Source organism: Mesoplodon densirostris, chromosome 19 (assembly GCF_025265405.1).
Source record: "Mesoplodon densirostris isolate mMesDen1 chromosome 19, mMesDen1 primary haplotype, whole genome shotgun sequence".
Taxonomy (NCBI): Eukaryota; Metazoa; Chordata; class Mammalia; order Artiodactyla; family Ziphiidae; genus Mesoplodon; species Mesoplodon densirostris.
In genome coordinates, this window is record NC_082679.1 from 10,054,016 (window position 1) to 10,068,429 (window position 14,414).

General features: G+C 48.5%; 1 protein-coding gene across 1 annotated transcript; it reads right to left on the minus strand.

Moving 5' to 3' along the window:
• Window positions 1–11,534: 11,534 nt before the first annotated feature.
• On the minus strand, window positions 11,535–14,203 carry BLOC1S3 (biogenesis of lysosomal organelles complex 1 subunit 3). The gene is made up of 2 exons (XM_060084093.1): window positions 14,105–14,203; window positions 11,535–13,656 (listed from the first exon to the last, which is right to left on the minus strand). The coding sequence occupies exon 2, from the start codon at window positions 13,646–13,648 to the stop codon at window positions 13,046–13,048; it is 603 nt and encodes a 200-aa protein (XP_059940076.1). The 5' UTR covers window positions 13,649–13,656; window positions 14,105–14,203; the 3' UTR covers window positions 11,535–13,045.
• Between the last annotated feature and the right edge of the window lie 211 nt (window positions 14,204–14,414).

Genomic DNA, 14,414 nt, shown 5'->3' on the forward strand with positions numbered 1-14,414 from the left:
ATAAATTGCCTCTCTGGGAATTTCATCAACCAGGGAAGACTGACTCTTATCCGAGGAGAGGAGACTAGAAGTTGGCACCAGATCTAGAAACACATTGACACAAACTCTCATTTCTCCCATCTGTTCTCCTAAGGGCCCATTTAAAAATCACTTTCTCTCCCATATGTGACCTCTCTTCCCCTCCCTTTCCCCTATTAAGATGGTATGTAAACTCTCAGATTTCACTGTTTTTTGGGGGGTACTCACTTTTTTTTTGTATGATACCCCTGTGCACATAAAATTGAAAATTAATAAATCTGTATGACTTTTCTCTTGTTAATCTGCCTGTTGTCAGTTTAATTCACAGACCTGGCCACTGAACCTAAGAGGGTAGAAAGAAGTCCCTCCTCCCCTACAGTAGTGTCAGATTTCCCAACCTCCCCAACACACACATAATTTATGCCACAAAAAAAAAAAAGAGATTTAAAAGACTGCCTGATCAAAATTGTTGCAGGCAAGATCTACTGATGGATGCTAAAATTAGTGGGCAAAAGTTTGAGGAGAAACAGGACATTTGCATAGTCTCAAAGTATCTCCCTCAAGACATTTGTCAATTACAATGGCAAAATAGTAATCTCACACTGAAGAAACCCAGCAGACACCACCTTAACCAAGTAATCAAGGTTAATATCACCTATAATAAGACATAGCTACATCATGCACCCTCAATATAACACACCAAGGAGCAAAACATCACTTTTGGGGTATTCTTAACAAAAATGCACATTGTCAATATAATCATGAAGGAACCTCAGACAAACCCAAACTGAGGGATGTTCTACAAAATAACTGATCGATATCCTTTAAAAGTGCCAAGGTTGGGGGCTTCCCTGGTGGCGCAGTGGTTGAGAGTCCGCCTGCCGATGCAGGGGACACGGGTTCGTGCCCCGATCCCGGAAGATCCCACATGCCGCGGAGCGGCTGGGCCCGTGAGCCATGGCCGCGGAGCCTGTGTGTCCGGAGCCTGTGCTCCGCAACGGGAGAGGCCACAGCAGTGAGAGGCCCGCGTACAGCAGAAAAAAAAAAAAAAAAAAAAAAAAGTGCCAAGGTTGGGACTTCCCTGGTGGTCCAGTGGTTAAGACTTTGCCTTCCAATGCAGGGGGTGTGGGTTCAATCTCTGGTTGGGGAGCTAAGATCCCACATGCTTCGCAGCCAAAAAAACCAAAACTTAAAGCAGAAGCAATATTGTAACAAATTCAATCAAGACTTTAAAAATGGTCCACATCAAAAAAAAAAAAAAGTTCCAAGGCCATGGACGATAAGGATTGGGGGACACTCAGGAGGAAGAACCACTAAATGCAATGTTGGATCCTGGATTGGTTTCTGGAACAGAAAAAATGACATTAAAGGGAAAACTGCTAAAATTCAAATAAGGTCTGTCACTGAGTTATTGGTTTTGTACCAATGTTAATTTCCTGCTTTGATAACTGGACTTTAGTTATGTGAGATGCTAATATTAGGGGAAGCTGGGTAAAGGGTTATATTATGGGTATCTCAGTCCAATTTTTGCAATTTTCCCATAATAATTTCCCCAAAAAAAGTTTTAAAAAAAGACTGCCTTGGGCTTCCCTGGTGGCGCAGTGGTTGAGAGTCCGCCTGCCGATGCAGGGGACACGGGTTCGTGCCCCGGTCTGGGAAGATCCCACATGCCGCAGGGGACACGGGTTCGTGCCCCGGTCTGGGAAGATCCCACATGCCGCGGAGCAGCTGGGCCCGTGAGCCATGGCCGCTGAGCCTGCGCATCCGGAGCCTGTGCTCCGCAATGGGAGAGGCCACAACAGTGAGAGGCCCACGTACCTCAAAAAAAAAAAAAAAAAAAAAAAGACTGCCTCATGAAATAAGCGCTAATTTCCTTCACCTAAAAAGGCACCTTCCAGAATGGGGAGTGGGAGAGGAAAATATTAAGTTGTGGGGCACTTGAGAAAAGCTCCCAGAACCCTGCCTGCTTCCACGGGATAGCAGGAGCATCCCTGGCAGCCCGACTTTTTTTTTTTTTTTAGCAGCGAAAGCACCAAATCCTAACCACTAGACCACCAGGGAACTCCCAGCCCGACTTTCAATCAAAAAGCCCTGAGCTAGAATGTGATGTGAGGCAACGATCTTTATTGGTGTGGCAGCCACTTTCCACGGAAAGCCGTCAATGAACCCTTCCCCGGGACTCAGCCCCTGTGGAGGCCTTCCCATTAGAATCTGGCCTTGGCCGTGAGGCTTGTTTTGACCACTAGCACAAAATGGAAATGACTGTAATTTCCGAGGCTGGCCTTAAAATATGTACATCATCTGCTTTCCATACACTTGGAAACCTGAAACCCAGGTGCCACCTGGAGGAGCCCCAAGGAGGAGACTGAGTTGGGCCCCAGCTGAGCTTCCAGCCAACAGCCATGTGAGTGAGCCATTTGGGGCATTTAAAGGCTAGTTAAGGGACTTCCCTGATGGCACAGTGGTTAAGAATCTGCCTGCCAATGCAGGGGACACGGGTTCGAGCCCTGGTCCAGGAAGATCCCATATGCCACGGAGCAACTAAGCCCGTGCACCACAACTACTGAGCCTGCCTTCTAGAGCCTGTGAGCCACAACTACTGAGCCCGCGTGCCACAACTACTGAAGCCTGTGTGCCTAGAGCCCATGCTCCACAACAAGAGAAGCCACCTCAGTGAGAAGCCCGGGCACCGCAACGAAGAATAGCCCCCGCTCGCCGCAACTAGAGAAAACCCACGCACAGCAACAAAGACCCAACACGGCCAAACATTAAATAAATAAAGTCTAGTTAAGCATCCGGATGACTGCAGCCCCAGCTGTCACCACGTGGCGCAGACCACCCAGCTGAGCCCAGTAAACCCAGGACGGCTCACAAGTGAGTGCTATTGTATTAAGCCACTAAGTTTCAGGGTGCTATGTCGTGTAGCAATAGACGATCCAAACAGTCTTCCTTATTCACTGCTGTTTTTCCAACATCTAGCACACTGAACACAATAAATGACAGCCCTATCTGTAAGCTCAGGACCTGACACATTTATAACAACCCTAGGAGGTGGATACGGGTCTTATCCTGACTTAGTAGATGTATTAGCTTGCTAGTGCTGCCATAACAAAATTCTACCAACTGGGTTGCTTAGGCATGAGAAATTTGTTTTCTCACAATTGCAGAGGCTGGAAGTCCACGATCAAGGTGTCAGCAGGTTTGGTTTCCTCTGAGGCCTCTCTTCCTGGCTTGCAGACAGCCACCTTCTCGAGGGGACCTCACATGGTCTCTCCTCTGCATGTGCCTGGTGTTTCTCCTTGCTCTGTGTCCAAATTTCCTCTTCTTAGTGGACATCAGCTGGATTGGATTAGGACCCACCCTAATGGCCTCTTTTAACCTAATCACCTCTTTAAAAGCTCTCTCTCCAAATACGGTCATGTTCTGAGGTACTGGGGATTAGGGTTTCAATACATGATTTTTGAGAAGACACAAGTCAGTCCATAATACTAATAAGGAAATGCACAGGGAAATTCAGCAATTTTTCCAAAGTCACACAGCTCAGAGGTGGCAAAGCTAAGACATGAATCCAGGCAGGCTAGCTCTAGAGGCCACACTTTTCACCACTGAGCTCCTCCACCTCATGAAGCAGGTAGTGAACTGGACTCAGCCAGCCCTCATTCTTCCCTCGGGCTAGAACAGGGGAAGGACTTAGCCAGAGCAAGAGCAAGCAGAGATCTGGGGCCAGTTCAGATGCCCTGAGGCCTTCTGACAAGGACAGGGCACTCACCCCCACCCCCAGCATGGCTTGTGCCCTTGACTGAGCTCCTTGGTTCAGGGGGGGCTGAAAAATGCCCTCCAGTGATCTCCAGGTCTTGAGCCCTGGAACCTGTGAGAGCTACCTTCCATGGCAAAAGGGACTTTTGAAGCTGTGATTAAATTAAGGATATTGAGGTGGGGATTATCCTGATTATCCAGATGGGCTCAAAATATAATCACAAGTATCCTTATAAGAGGAAGGCAAAGGGAGATTTGACAGAAGAGAGAGGGCAGTGTGACAACCTCAGCAGAGAGAGAGAGAGATCTGAAGATGCTGTGTTTCTTTGAAGGTGGAGGAAGTGGCCATGAGCCAAGGAAAGCAGGCAGCCCCCTGAAGCTGGAAAAGGCAAGGAGATGGATTCTCCCCTAGAGCTCCAGGAGGAATGCAGTCCTCTTGATACACTGATTTTAGGACTTCTGACCTCCTGGACTGTAAGATAATAAATCTACATCGGGTTGTTAAAATTTTATTTAATTATTTAGGCTGCGGCGGGCCTTAGTTGCGGCATGTGCGTGGGATCTAGTTCCCAGACCAGGGATCAAACTCTGGCCCCCTGCTTTGAGAGCACAGAGTCTTTCTTACCCACTGGACCACCAGGGAAGTCCCCAAATCTATGTTGTTTTTTGTTTTAAAGCTTTTTTTTTAATTTAATTTTTTTTATTTTTGGCTGCATTGGGTCTTCGTTGCTGTGCACGGGCTTTCTCTAGTTGCAACAAGCAGGGGCTACTCTTCGCTGTGGTGCATGGGCTTCCCGTTGTGGTGGCTTCTCTTGTTGCACAGCACGGGCTCTAGGCACGTGGGCTTCAGTAGTTGTGGCTTGTGGGCTCAGTAGTTGTGGCTCGCGAGCCCTAGAGCACAGGCTCAGTAGTTGTGGTGCATAGGCTTAGTTGCTCCGCGGCGTGTGGGATCATCCTGGACCAGGGCTCGAACTCGTGTCCCCTGAATTGGCAGGCAGACTCCCAACCACTGTGCCACCAGGGAAGCCCTCAATGTTGTTTTAAGTCACTAAATTTGTGGTAATTTGATACGGTGACAATAGGAAACCATATTTTCTAGACCCCCATCCATTCAGGGGCTCAAGCCAGAAAGCTAGGAGTCATCCTTGACCTCCTCCTCCCCTCCATCCCCCTTAAGCAGGGCTGTTGATTTCACCTCCTAGACCGTTCTTGACTCCAACCACTTGTCTCCAGATCCCTGTACTTGAAGGTTTGGAAGGTGATCTAAGCCACCATTGTGCCTCACCTGGATCCTTCCACCAACCTACTGTTAGTCAAAATTTCAGAAACAAAGACCTGATTGAAATAAAAAGATGTTTATTGGGGTTTTGTTGGACTGCAGCCCAGGAGACACAGATTCAAGAAGCACTTGTATTGTTCTCCGCTAGATTACAAAATAGGGGAGCCTTATAAAAGCAAACTTGCAAAGTTACAGTTAGTTACATGAGCTGTTTCTCAAGAATTATAATTGGAGCTGGCAAGCAGTAAGGGTGCTTGTTAAGTAAGGATTGGTAGGGGTCTGAAAATGGTTGCATAGTTACAAGGAGAGAACTTGAGAGGAGAAGGCTGCAGCTGGCAGGTATTGTTCTGACTACAGCTGGAGGTGTCCTCGGATCTGGCACAGTTCAAAGAAAGTTCAAGTTCTCAGTGGTGCAGAGAGGTGTCCGAGACCAGATGCTCAACGGCCGCTTGACTCCGTTTTTCAGCACCTGAACTGGGGTCACTCTATTATAATTTCAATTTGTCACCACTCCTGACTGGGCTTATGGCTCCCACTCTTGCTTCTCTCTGCCTTTCATCCAGTAGCTGATACAATCATTTCAAAGTGCAAATTGGATCGTGTAACTTATATGCTTAAATTCTTTCCATGATTCCCTGTTGTTCTCAGGAGAAAGGAACACAGTTCTTAAGGGGGCCCCAGCCTGGTCTGGCCCCTGCTGACTGTTTCGTCACATTTCACTCCCTGTGCACCCGGCTCTTTGCTCTTAGCATCCCAGCCTCCTGCCTCAGGACCTTCATCCCTGCTGTTCCCTCTGCCTGGGACACCTACCCTCATTTCTCATTTGCCTTATGAAATATTTACAACGTGCTAATGTTACAAGGAACAATGAACATCCCTGTCTTGACCATCCAGCTCAAGGGCAAAATGTCATCAATTTAGGTAAAACCTGCTAATTACTCCTCCTGGATAACAGCCTTCTCCTTGCCCCCCAGAAGCAACCAATATCGCAATTGGGGCATCTTTTATTGCTCCCACATTCCTTTAAACTTACAGGGCACGTGCTTACAAACCCAGCAAGCAATCCATACCAGTCATTTGCTTTTTTTTTTTTTTTTTTTGCGGTACGCGGGCCTCTCACTGTTGTGGCCTCTCCCGTTGCGGAGCACAGGCTCCGGACGCGCAGGCTCAGCGGCCATGGCTCACGGGCCCAGCCGCTCCGCAGCACGTGGGATCTTCCCAGACCGGGGCACGAATCCACGCCCCCTGCATCGGCAGGCGGACTCTCAACCACTGCGCCACCAGGGAAGCCCCATTTGCTTATTTTTTAACTTTAGATGGAGGATAACATCCTGAATGTATTCTTCTGCAGCTTGCTGTGGTCTGCTGATATTATGTTGGGGGGATTCATCCATGTTTATACTTATATCTTTAGTTAATTCAGTTTCATTGCTGTATAGCTTTCCACTCTTATCAATATACCAAAACTTATATCTTCATTCTCCTGTTAATGGGCACTTAGTTACCAGTGTTTCTATTAACAGAGACCATGCACGGGGGTGTGCAGCGGGAACATCATCAGCTACCGGTTAAGCTGTCTCCCCAGGCGGCCATGTCAATGTCCGTTCTCACCCACAGGGTGTAAATGTTCTGTTGTTTCACCTCCACACCAACAATCAGTATTGTTAGACTTTTAAAATGTTGCCAATCTGATAGGCGTGAAATGCCTGTCTCACTATGGTTTTAATTTCATTTCCTGCCATTTAAAACTACCGTGAGTACCATTTTTCACCTATGAGATTGGCAAAGATAAAATCTGTTGCTGACGTTATTTGCCATTGGAAGGAAGCGGGCACTTCCACAGGGAGTTTGGCGGGGGGAGGTGTGTGAATTGGCCCAGCTCAAGGCAGGGCATCAGCCAACTCTGACAGGAAGCTTACATGTCTATATCTTAGTTTTTCTGTTGTACGTCAGGTAGAGAAAGAGTGTACATTCATTCTCTCAGTCTGCTTGTTTTCAGAATGGACTGATCTCCCCCATACCCCACTCCAGGCCAAATATCCTCTTATTTCCCCTCCAGCCGGCCCCCACCCAGGATGAATCCCCCGGCTTTTTCCAGAACACAGGAGGGGTGGTTGCCTCATCTGCAGTTAGGAGAGGCTAACAGGGATCTGGCTGCTTCTTAAACAGACTTTCAATCAACTCGTCTTATTTTTGCCTTCCCACTTACACTGTAGCTGTTTCAAACAACTCCTAAAATTTGAGGGAATTTTGCTGCTTAAAGTTGGTTCTCAGCTGTTGTTCTCTTCTAGGTTATTTTTCTCAGGACTGCTAAGATCTTTTCACTCATCTAGGTTCTTTTCATCCTTCCAAGCATTCTTGCTGTTCCATCTTCTTCTGTTCTTTCAAAATCTGTAGGATTCTGCCCTCTAAAAGTCCCTCTTAGAGAAAACTAGAACAAACCAGCGACGTTGGATTGGAATAGAAAGATAAAAAGTGTGTGCCAACAATCATGCTTCTTGGTATTTATCCAAAGGAGCTGAAAACTTATATCGACACAAAAACCTGCACACAAATGTTTAGAGCAGCTTTAAATTCATAATGACGAAAACTTGGAGGTAGCCAAAATGTCCTTCAGCAGGTGAATGGATAAATAAACTGCGGTACATCCAGACAATGGGTTATTATTCAGTGCTAAAAAGATATGAGCTATTAAGCCGTGAAAAGATATGGAAGAAACGTAAATGCACATTGCTAAGCAAAAGCAGCCAACCTGAAAAGGCTACATACTGTATGATTCCAACTATATGATATTCTGGAAAAGGCAAAATTGTAGAGACATTTAAAAAATCATTGGCTGCCAGGGGTTGGGGGAAGGGAGGGATGAATAGGCGGAGCGCAGAGGATTTTTAGGGCGGGGAAACGATTCTGTATAGACACTCTACTGGTAGATACATGTCACTTATACATTTGTCCAAACCTAAAGAATGTACAAGAGTGAACTCTAATATAATCTACAGACTTTGGGTAGTAATGATGTTGATGTAGGTTTATCAATTGTAACAAATGTACAATAGATGTGTGGGATACTGATAGCGGGAGAGGCTGTGAGGGTTAGGGTTGGGGGCATATGGGACTTCTCTGTACTTTCTACTCAATTTTCCTGTGAACTACTCTAAAAATAAAGCCTATTTTAAAATGTGTGTATGATATAGGGATTAGATAGTTATTTTGTTTTTTGCCTTGTTTGTGTTTTTCTTCTAGGTCTGTGCATTGAGGGCCTTGGGAGTAGCAACACCTCATTAGCAATGAGCACACCCAGCACCCACATCTTGGCTTCTAAACACCATTTCCCACTAAAAGAAACCAGGGACCCTTGCAGAGATGGATGGTTTCAAGGCTGAGGCAGAGAAAAAAAAAACAAGATGTGCCTAGATCATTCTGTGCCAGAGAGCAAGAAAGTATTCAAAGAATGGTGAAGAAATGTCAATAGGACACAGAAGCCAGCTCGAAAGGGGTCCTGCTGGCCAAACTGGACACAATTTGAGCATGAAAATAGAGAGTAATATGTTATAACCCATTAAATAAAATAGGAATCTGGAGCACCCTGATGTGACCTCACCCTCCCCAGAGGGTGTGAGTGGCTGATGCTCTTATGTCTCAGGCAATCATTTACCCAAGGCAACATTGAAAGAGAGGGACCAAAAAAGTCAACGACTCTTCCACAACCCACTGCCCCATCTAACTGTAGTAGTTTCAAAATAGATCCACAAATTCTGATACTCTCATTCATCAAAGGTCTATGTCTCCTTCCCCTCCACCCCCTCCTTTGAATCTTGGCTGGACTTAGTGACTTGCTAGTAACTGATAGAACACAGCAGAAGGGATCATGCATGACACCCAAGGGCTTCTACTTTGTCTACTGAAATATATTTGGAGTGCTGAGCTGCCATGTAAGGAATTTGATTACTTTGGGGCTGCCATGTTAGAAGGAAGCTCAAGGCCACATACAGACACTCCAGTCAGCAATCCTAATCTGAGTCATTGTAGTCCAGCCACCTGAGTGAAATCACTGGGACCCTCTGTGCCAACCCACTTGCCAGCTGAATACCTGAGTGACCTCAGTCATTACTACAAGGAACCAAAGAATCTTCCACCTGAGCCTTGCTGGAATTCCTGATCCACAGAATCTGTGGGCATAATAAAACAACTGTTGCAAGCCACTAAATTTTTGGTCATTTGTTACAAAGAAATAAGAAGCAGAATACTATGTCAGGTCACCTCTTTGTCCCTGAGGACTTCTCAACATTTTGTTATTCCTCGGACCCGGATTTCTTTCTTTTTTCCAGTCTCTCCAAGGTTAAATTTGGGGAAGGGAACCAGCAGCCAATACTGGTTCATCACTTTATCATCTGATATGTTTTGCAGTTTTTTAAAAAAATTATTTTATTTTGGCTGTGTTGGGTCTTTGTTGCCGCATGTGGGCTATCTCTAGTTGTGGCGAGCGGGGGCTACACTTCATTGCAGTGCATGGGCTTCTCATTGCAGTGGCTCCTCTTGTTGCTGGGCCCGGGCTCTAGGCACGTGGGCTTCAGTAGTTGCAACATGCGGGCTTAGTAGTTGTGGCACACGGGCCCTAGAGCGCACAGGCTTCAGTAGTTGTGGCGCATGGGCTCAGTAGTTGTGGCTCGCAGGCTCTAGAGAGCAGGCTCAGTGGTTGTGGCACACGGGCTTCGTTGCTCCACAGCATGTGGGATCTTTCTGGACCAGGACTCAAACCAGTGTCCCTTGCATTGGCAGGCAGATTCTTAACCACTGCACCACCAGGGAAGTCCCAGTCTGCAGTTTTCAACTATGAATTTAGGTTTGGTCTATATTAGTCTGCTGTAATTCTGCATGAGGCTGGTTGAGGGTGTTTTCCCTGGCTTTGGCCAGAGCCTACTTTCAGTTTATTTCTATGCTTGGGGTTCCTGAACTGCTCCGAAAGGGTATACCCAAACCCCAATCAGGCCTGAAGAAAAGCCTGTGGTTATGAATTCCCTGAGGAAAAATTCCCTCCACCAAGAGCCTAAGCCAAAATGGACAAGTTTCCTAGGTATGCCTCAATGGTATCAATCAGATTTTTTTCTACCACATTCTTTCATTCAAGGTATAGCCCTTCAAGGGACTAAGTTTTATGCCAGGGCCTCTGCTTCTCTAATAAGTGCTTGGCCCAAGGTCCAGCACCTGTTAAAATCGAAGGCATTATATGATCCAGCAATCCCACTCCTGGGCATATATTCAGACAAAACTATAATTCGAAAAGATACATGCACCCCTATGTTCATAGCAGCACTATTTACAATAGCCAAGACATGGAAGCAACCTAAATATCCATCAACAGGCGAATGGATAAAGAAGATGTGGTATACATACACAATGGAATATTACTCAGCCATAAAAAAGAATGAAATAATGCCATTTGCATCAACATGGATGGACCAAGAGACTATCATACTAAGTGAAGTAACTCAGAGAAAGACAAAATCATATGATATCACTTATATGTGGAATCTAAAATATGACACAACTGAACTTATTTACAAAACTGAAATAGACTCACAGACATAGAGAACAGACTTGTGGTTGCCAAGGAGGAGGGGAAGGAAGGACTGGGAGTTTGGGATTAGCAGATGCAAACTATTATATACAGAATGTATAAGCAACAAGGTCCTACTGGATAGCACAGGGAACTATATTCAATATCCTGTGACAAACCATAATGGAGAAGAATATGAAAGAGACTACATATATATATATATATATATATATATATATATATATATATATATATATATACACACATGTATATATATACATGTGAGTAGAACTAAATCCCTTTGCTGTGCAGCAGAAATTAACATAGGCCCAGGAGATTTCTCATGTTCTGAGCTCAGTACCTTTAAAAGGAAGTTTGATTTTTTAAACCAGTATTTCTGGGTATTTATCAGAGGCAACCACACTGCAGAAGCACCAGTCTCAGAGTCTCCTTCACAAAACACATTCATCAGATGGCATCATTCTCTGTTTACTGGCTGTTCAATAAAGACCAAGAATCTTTACCTGGTTTAAAAGCTCAGCTTCGTCTGGCCCCTGCTAGCACAGCACTCACCACCCTCACCACCCCCATCTCCCATGCTCTCTCAAGGTGGAGAATAGAAGATATCACCCTCTTCTGTTATTAAATAGGCTCTGCCCCCTTCTGACTCAGGGCCCTTGCATATGCTATTCCCGCTGACTGCGACTCTTTTCTACCCGACCTGTTTCACCTTTTTTACACCTTCAGGGCTTGGCTCAAACTCACTCATCACTTCCTCAGGGGAGCCATCTGACCTCCTCCCAAACAACGTCAGACAGACCTCAGTTACACCCTCACAAAGCTCCTATATTTCTTTACGGCACTAATCACACTGCCAGAAAAATTATAGTTGAAGTATAAATTACAATTATTAAAACTATCCACTTATTTGCAAGAATATTTTAATGGCTGTCTCCCCCAGTGGACTGTGAGCTCTGCAAGGGCCCAGCCTGTGGGGCACCACCAGTGCCCAGCTAAGGACAGGCAAAGAACAGGAGCTCAATAAATGTGTGGTGAATTAACAAAATACAAATAAGTGCAGAACCAGGGCAAAAAACTAGGAGCCCTGATTTCCCGGCCACAGGCTCACCTTCAACAGGCCAGGCGTGAAGGATCCCTTTCTTGGGACCCACATTCTCAGCAAAATCACCAACCTACCCGCCCCCAGCGTAGATAGAGAGGTAAGAGGAACTGACCATATCAGTAAATGTCTTGAGTTTTAATGAGTCTGCCACAGAGCGTTCTTCCCCACTTCTCCATCCTGGGGGCCCAGATCTCAGCTCAGGCTGGGGTAAGAGCAGGGGAGGGGAATAAATGTGAATGGGGCTGAGGGACTGGGGCTGGGAGAAGAGGGACCAGGTGAGGAGCGGAAAGAAGGAGCTAACCCCAGGCCCTGAGACAAGCCAGACAGCCAAGCCCTTTTAGCATCCAGGGAACAACACGGTGACCAAACAAAATACATGTGGTCCTTATCAGCAAAGTGGTGTCGTATTGTACCCAAAGTTCCAGGGCGAGTCTGTATTGGGCCCTAAGTGCCTGCTGGGGGCACTCTCAGCCTGGAGAGTCGGGAGGAGGCCCATCCTGTACCTGGAACTTGGGCAGAAGGCGCGATCTTGGCCTGGAGGGTGGGAAGGACACACCAACTTGGGCCTGGAAAGCTGGGAGAGGGGACCTCCTCGGGTCAAGAGGGGGTCTCATCTTGGGCCTGATGAAGAAAACCATAGGGGGTCCCTGGAGCCCATAATTAAGTAGGTAGTTTAAACAGGATGGCAGAAGCAAAAAGCAGCAAAACCAAACCTAAGGGTACAGCTGGACCCAGGAAACAAGATCAGGCCAAGGGGGTGGAGCTAAGCCCAAGGAGAAGGAGCCAGGAGGCGGAAGGGCAAGGACTAGAAGGAGGAGATGGCATCAGAGCCAAGCCTGGGGAGCAGAAAAAGGGTCCAGATTAGAGGACAAACTTCCAGAAGTGGGACTAGGACCAGAGACATCAGGGAATCTACGCCAGAAGCAGGACCAACCCCTGTGAACAGAAACCAAACTGAGGAAGGCAGATAGAAAGGAAAGGTGAAGCTCTGTGAACCGCTAAGATGGAGACAGATTAAGGAGTGGCTAGTTACCCAGGAGTTTGAGCCAAGCTTCAGACATACACAAGCTCTGAACCAGGGAGCAAGGGCCAGGACCAGGGGGAGGAACCAGATGCTAGGGCCTAGCAGGGCTGCACAGCATTAACCCCCCATCCTGCCGCCCCCCCACACACACAGAGCATTATCCAGGGGGCGGGTTATCTCTGAGAATGACAGCAAGATGGGTGGGTGGCTAAACAGGGCACAGAGCCAGGCCCCAGAGGCCGAAAGGCCTACCCCCAGGGATCAGTCAGGCGGGAGAGTGGGTCACAGCTAGGCTCGCGGTCCCGGGTCTTGTTCGGGCTCGGTGCCCGGCACGCCGCGGATGTCGGGCAGCAGGCGGCAGCCGGCCACGATGTCCAGACGCTCGGCCAGCGCGCAGAGGTCCCCCCGCGCCAGGCGCACGCTGTGGGCCGCCGCCAATCCCGCCGCCTGGGCAGCCGCCAGCCTACCGGCCAGGGCGGCCACATCACGGCCCGCGCGGCGGTACACGCCGCTCACCGCGGCCGCTACGTCGTGGTCCAGCCGCGCCTGGCTCTCAGCCAGCCGGAGCTGCAGCAGCGAACGCGCGGGGGCGGGCGCCGGGGCCTCCTCCTTTCCCCAGGCCTCCCCGGCAGTCTCCCGCTGCACTACGAGCGGAGGCAGATCCCTCGGCGCGGCCTTCGGCTCGGGCTCCGAGTCCGAGTCGGTCTCCGCGGCCTCCCCGGCCACCCGCAGTCCCGTGGGGCGGCCGCGCGTCGGGCCCGAGAGGACCAGGTACAGCTCCTCCTCCTCCGACGAGGACACAGAGAGCTCCGAATCCGTCTCAGCCGCCTCCCCCGGCACCACCGTCTCAGGCCTCCGCAGCGGCCTCCGCCGACGACTCTGGGACGCCATGGCGCGAGCTAGGGAGAAGACGCGCGAAGGGATGATATGAGAGGCGGGCGCCCTGCCGTGGTTAAAAGGCGCAAGTTCTGGATTCTCAGCCCCTCCACTGACTACCTTAGCAATTTGGGGCCATCTGCTTCCCCTGCATGGGCCTCAGTTTCCTTTTCTGCATCATCATCCCTGATGATGATGATGATGATGGGGGATACTGGACCCCAGCCTCCTCGGTGTACTGATGGGAAAACTGAGGCACAAGAACCCGGAGTCCCAAACTAAGCTCTTTCCGATTTTGCCTCCTAGCAGAGGCCACACCCTCCTCCAAGCCTGTGTCAGATTCGGAAGCACACGGGCTCCTGAGCCGTTCAGGTACCAGTGCCTGGGTCACAGAAAGGGTAACAGCCCAACTGGACTCTGGGAAGGGTGCACTAAGGGCGGGGTAGGGAGCGCTATCACCGAAGACCGTACCGAGTCACCGGAGCGCCCAGCCTGCGGGATCCGCTACCTAGCCGAAGTGCGGAGTCTCTACCGAGAAAGGAGAAGGCGTCAGCCCCAACCAATAGGGGAACAGGTTGGGCGGGTGTTGGCGGCCAATCACCTGGGCCGCTCGCCTACCAACCAGGAAGCAAGCCCTCAGGACCAGCTTTGAGGGGAATGTGTAAAGAGCCACGTGAATATGGGCACGGCCAATAGGAAAGCTGTTGGGCTGGCGCTTCCGGGTTGTGCTGCGAGGCGTGTAGACAAACGGGGACTCTAAAGGACGAGAAGTCACGTGTAA

What these genes read in the sequence shown, in the direction of transcription:
- BLOC1S3 (XM_060084093.1), bottom strand. Translation starts at nt 13,648, where the DNA reads ATGGCGTCCCAGAGTCGTCGGCGGAGGCCGCTGCGGAGGCCTGAGACG.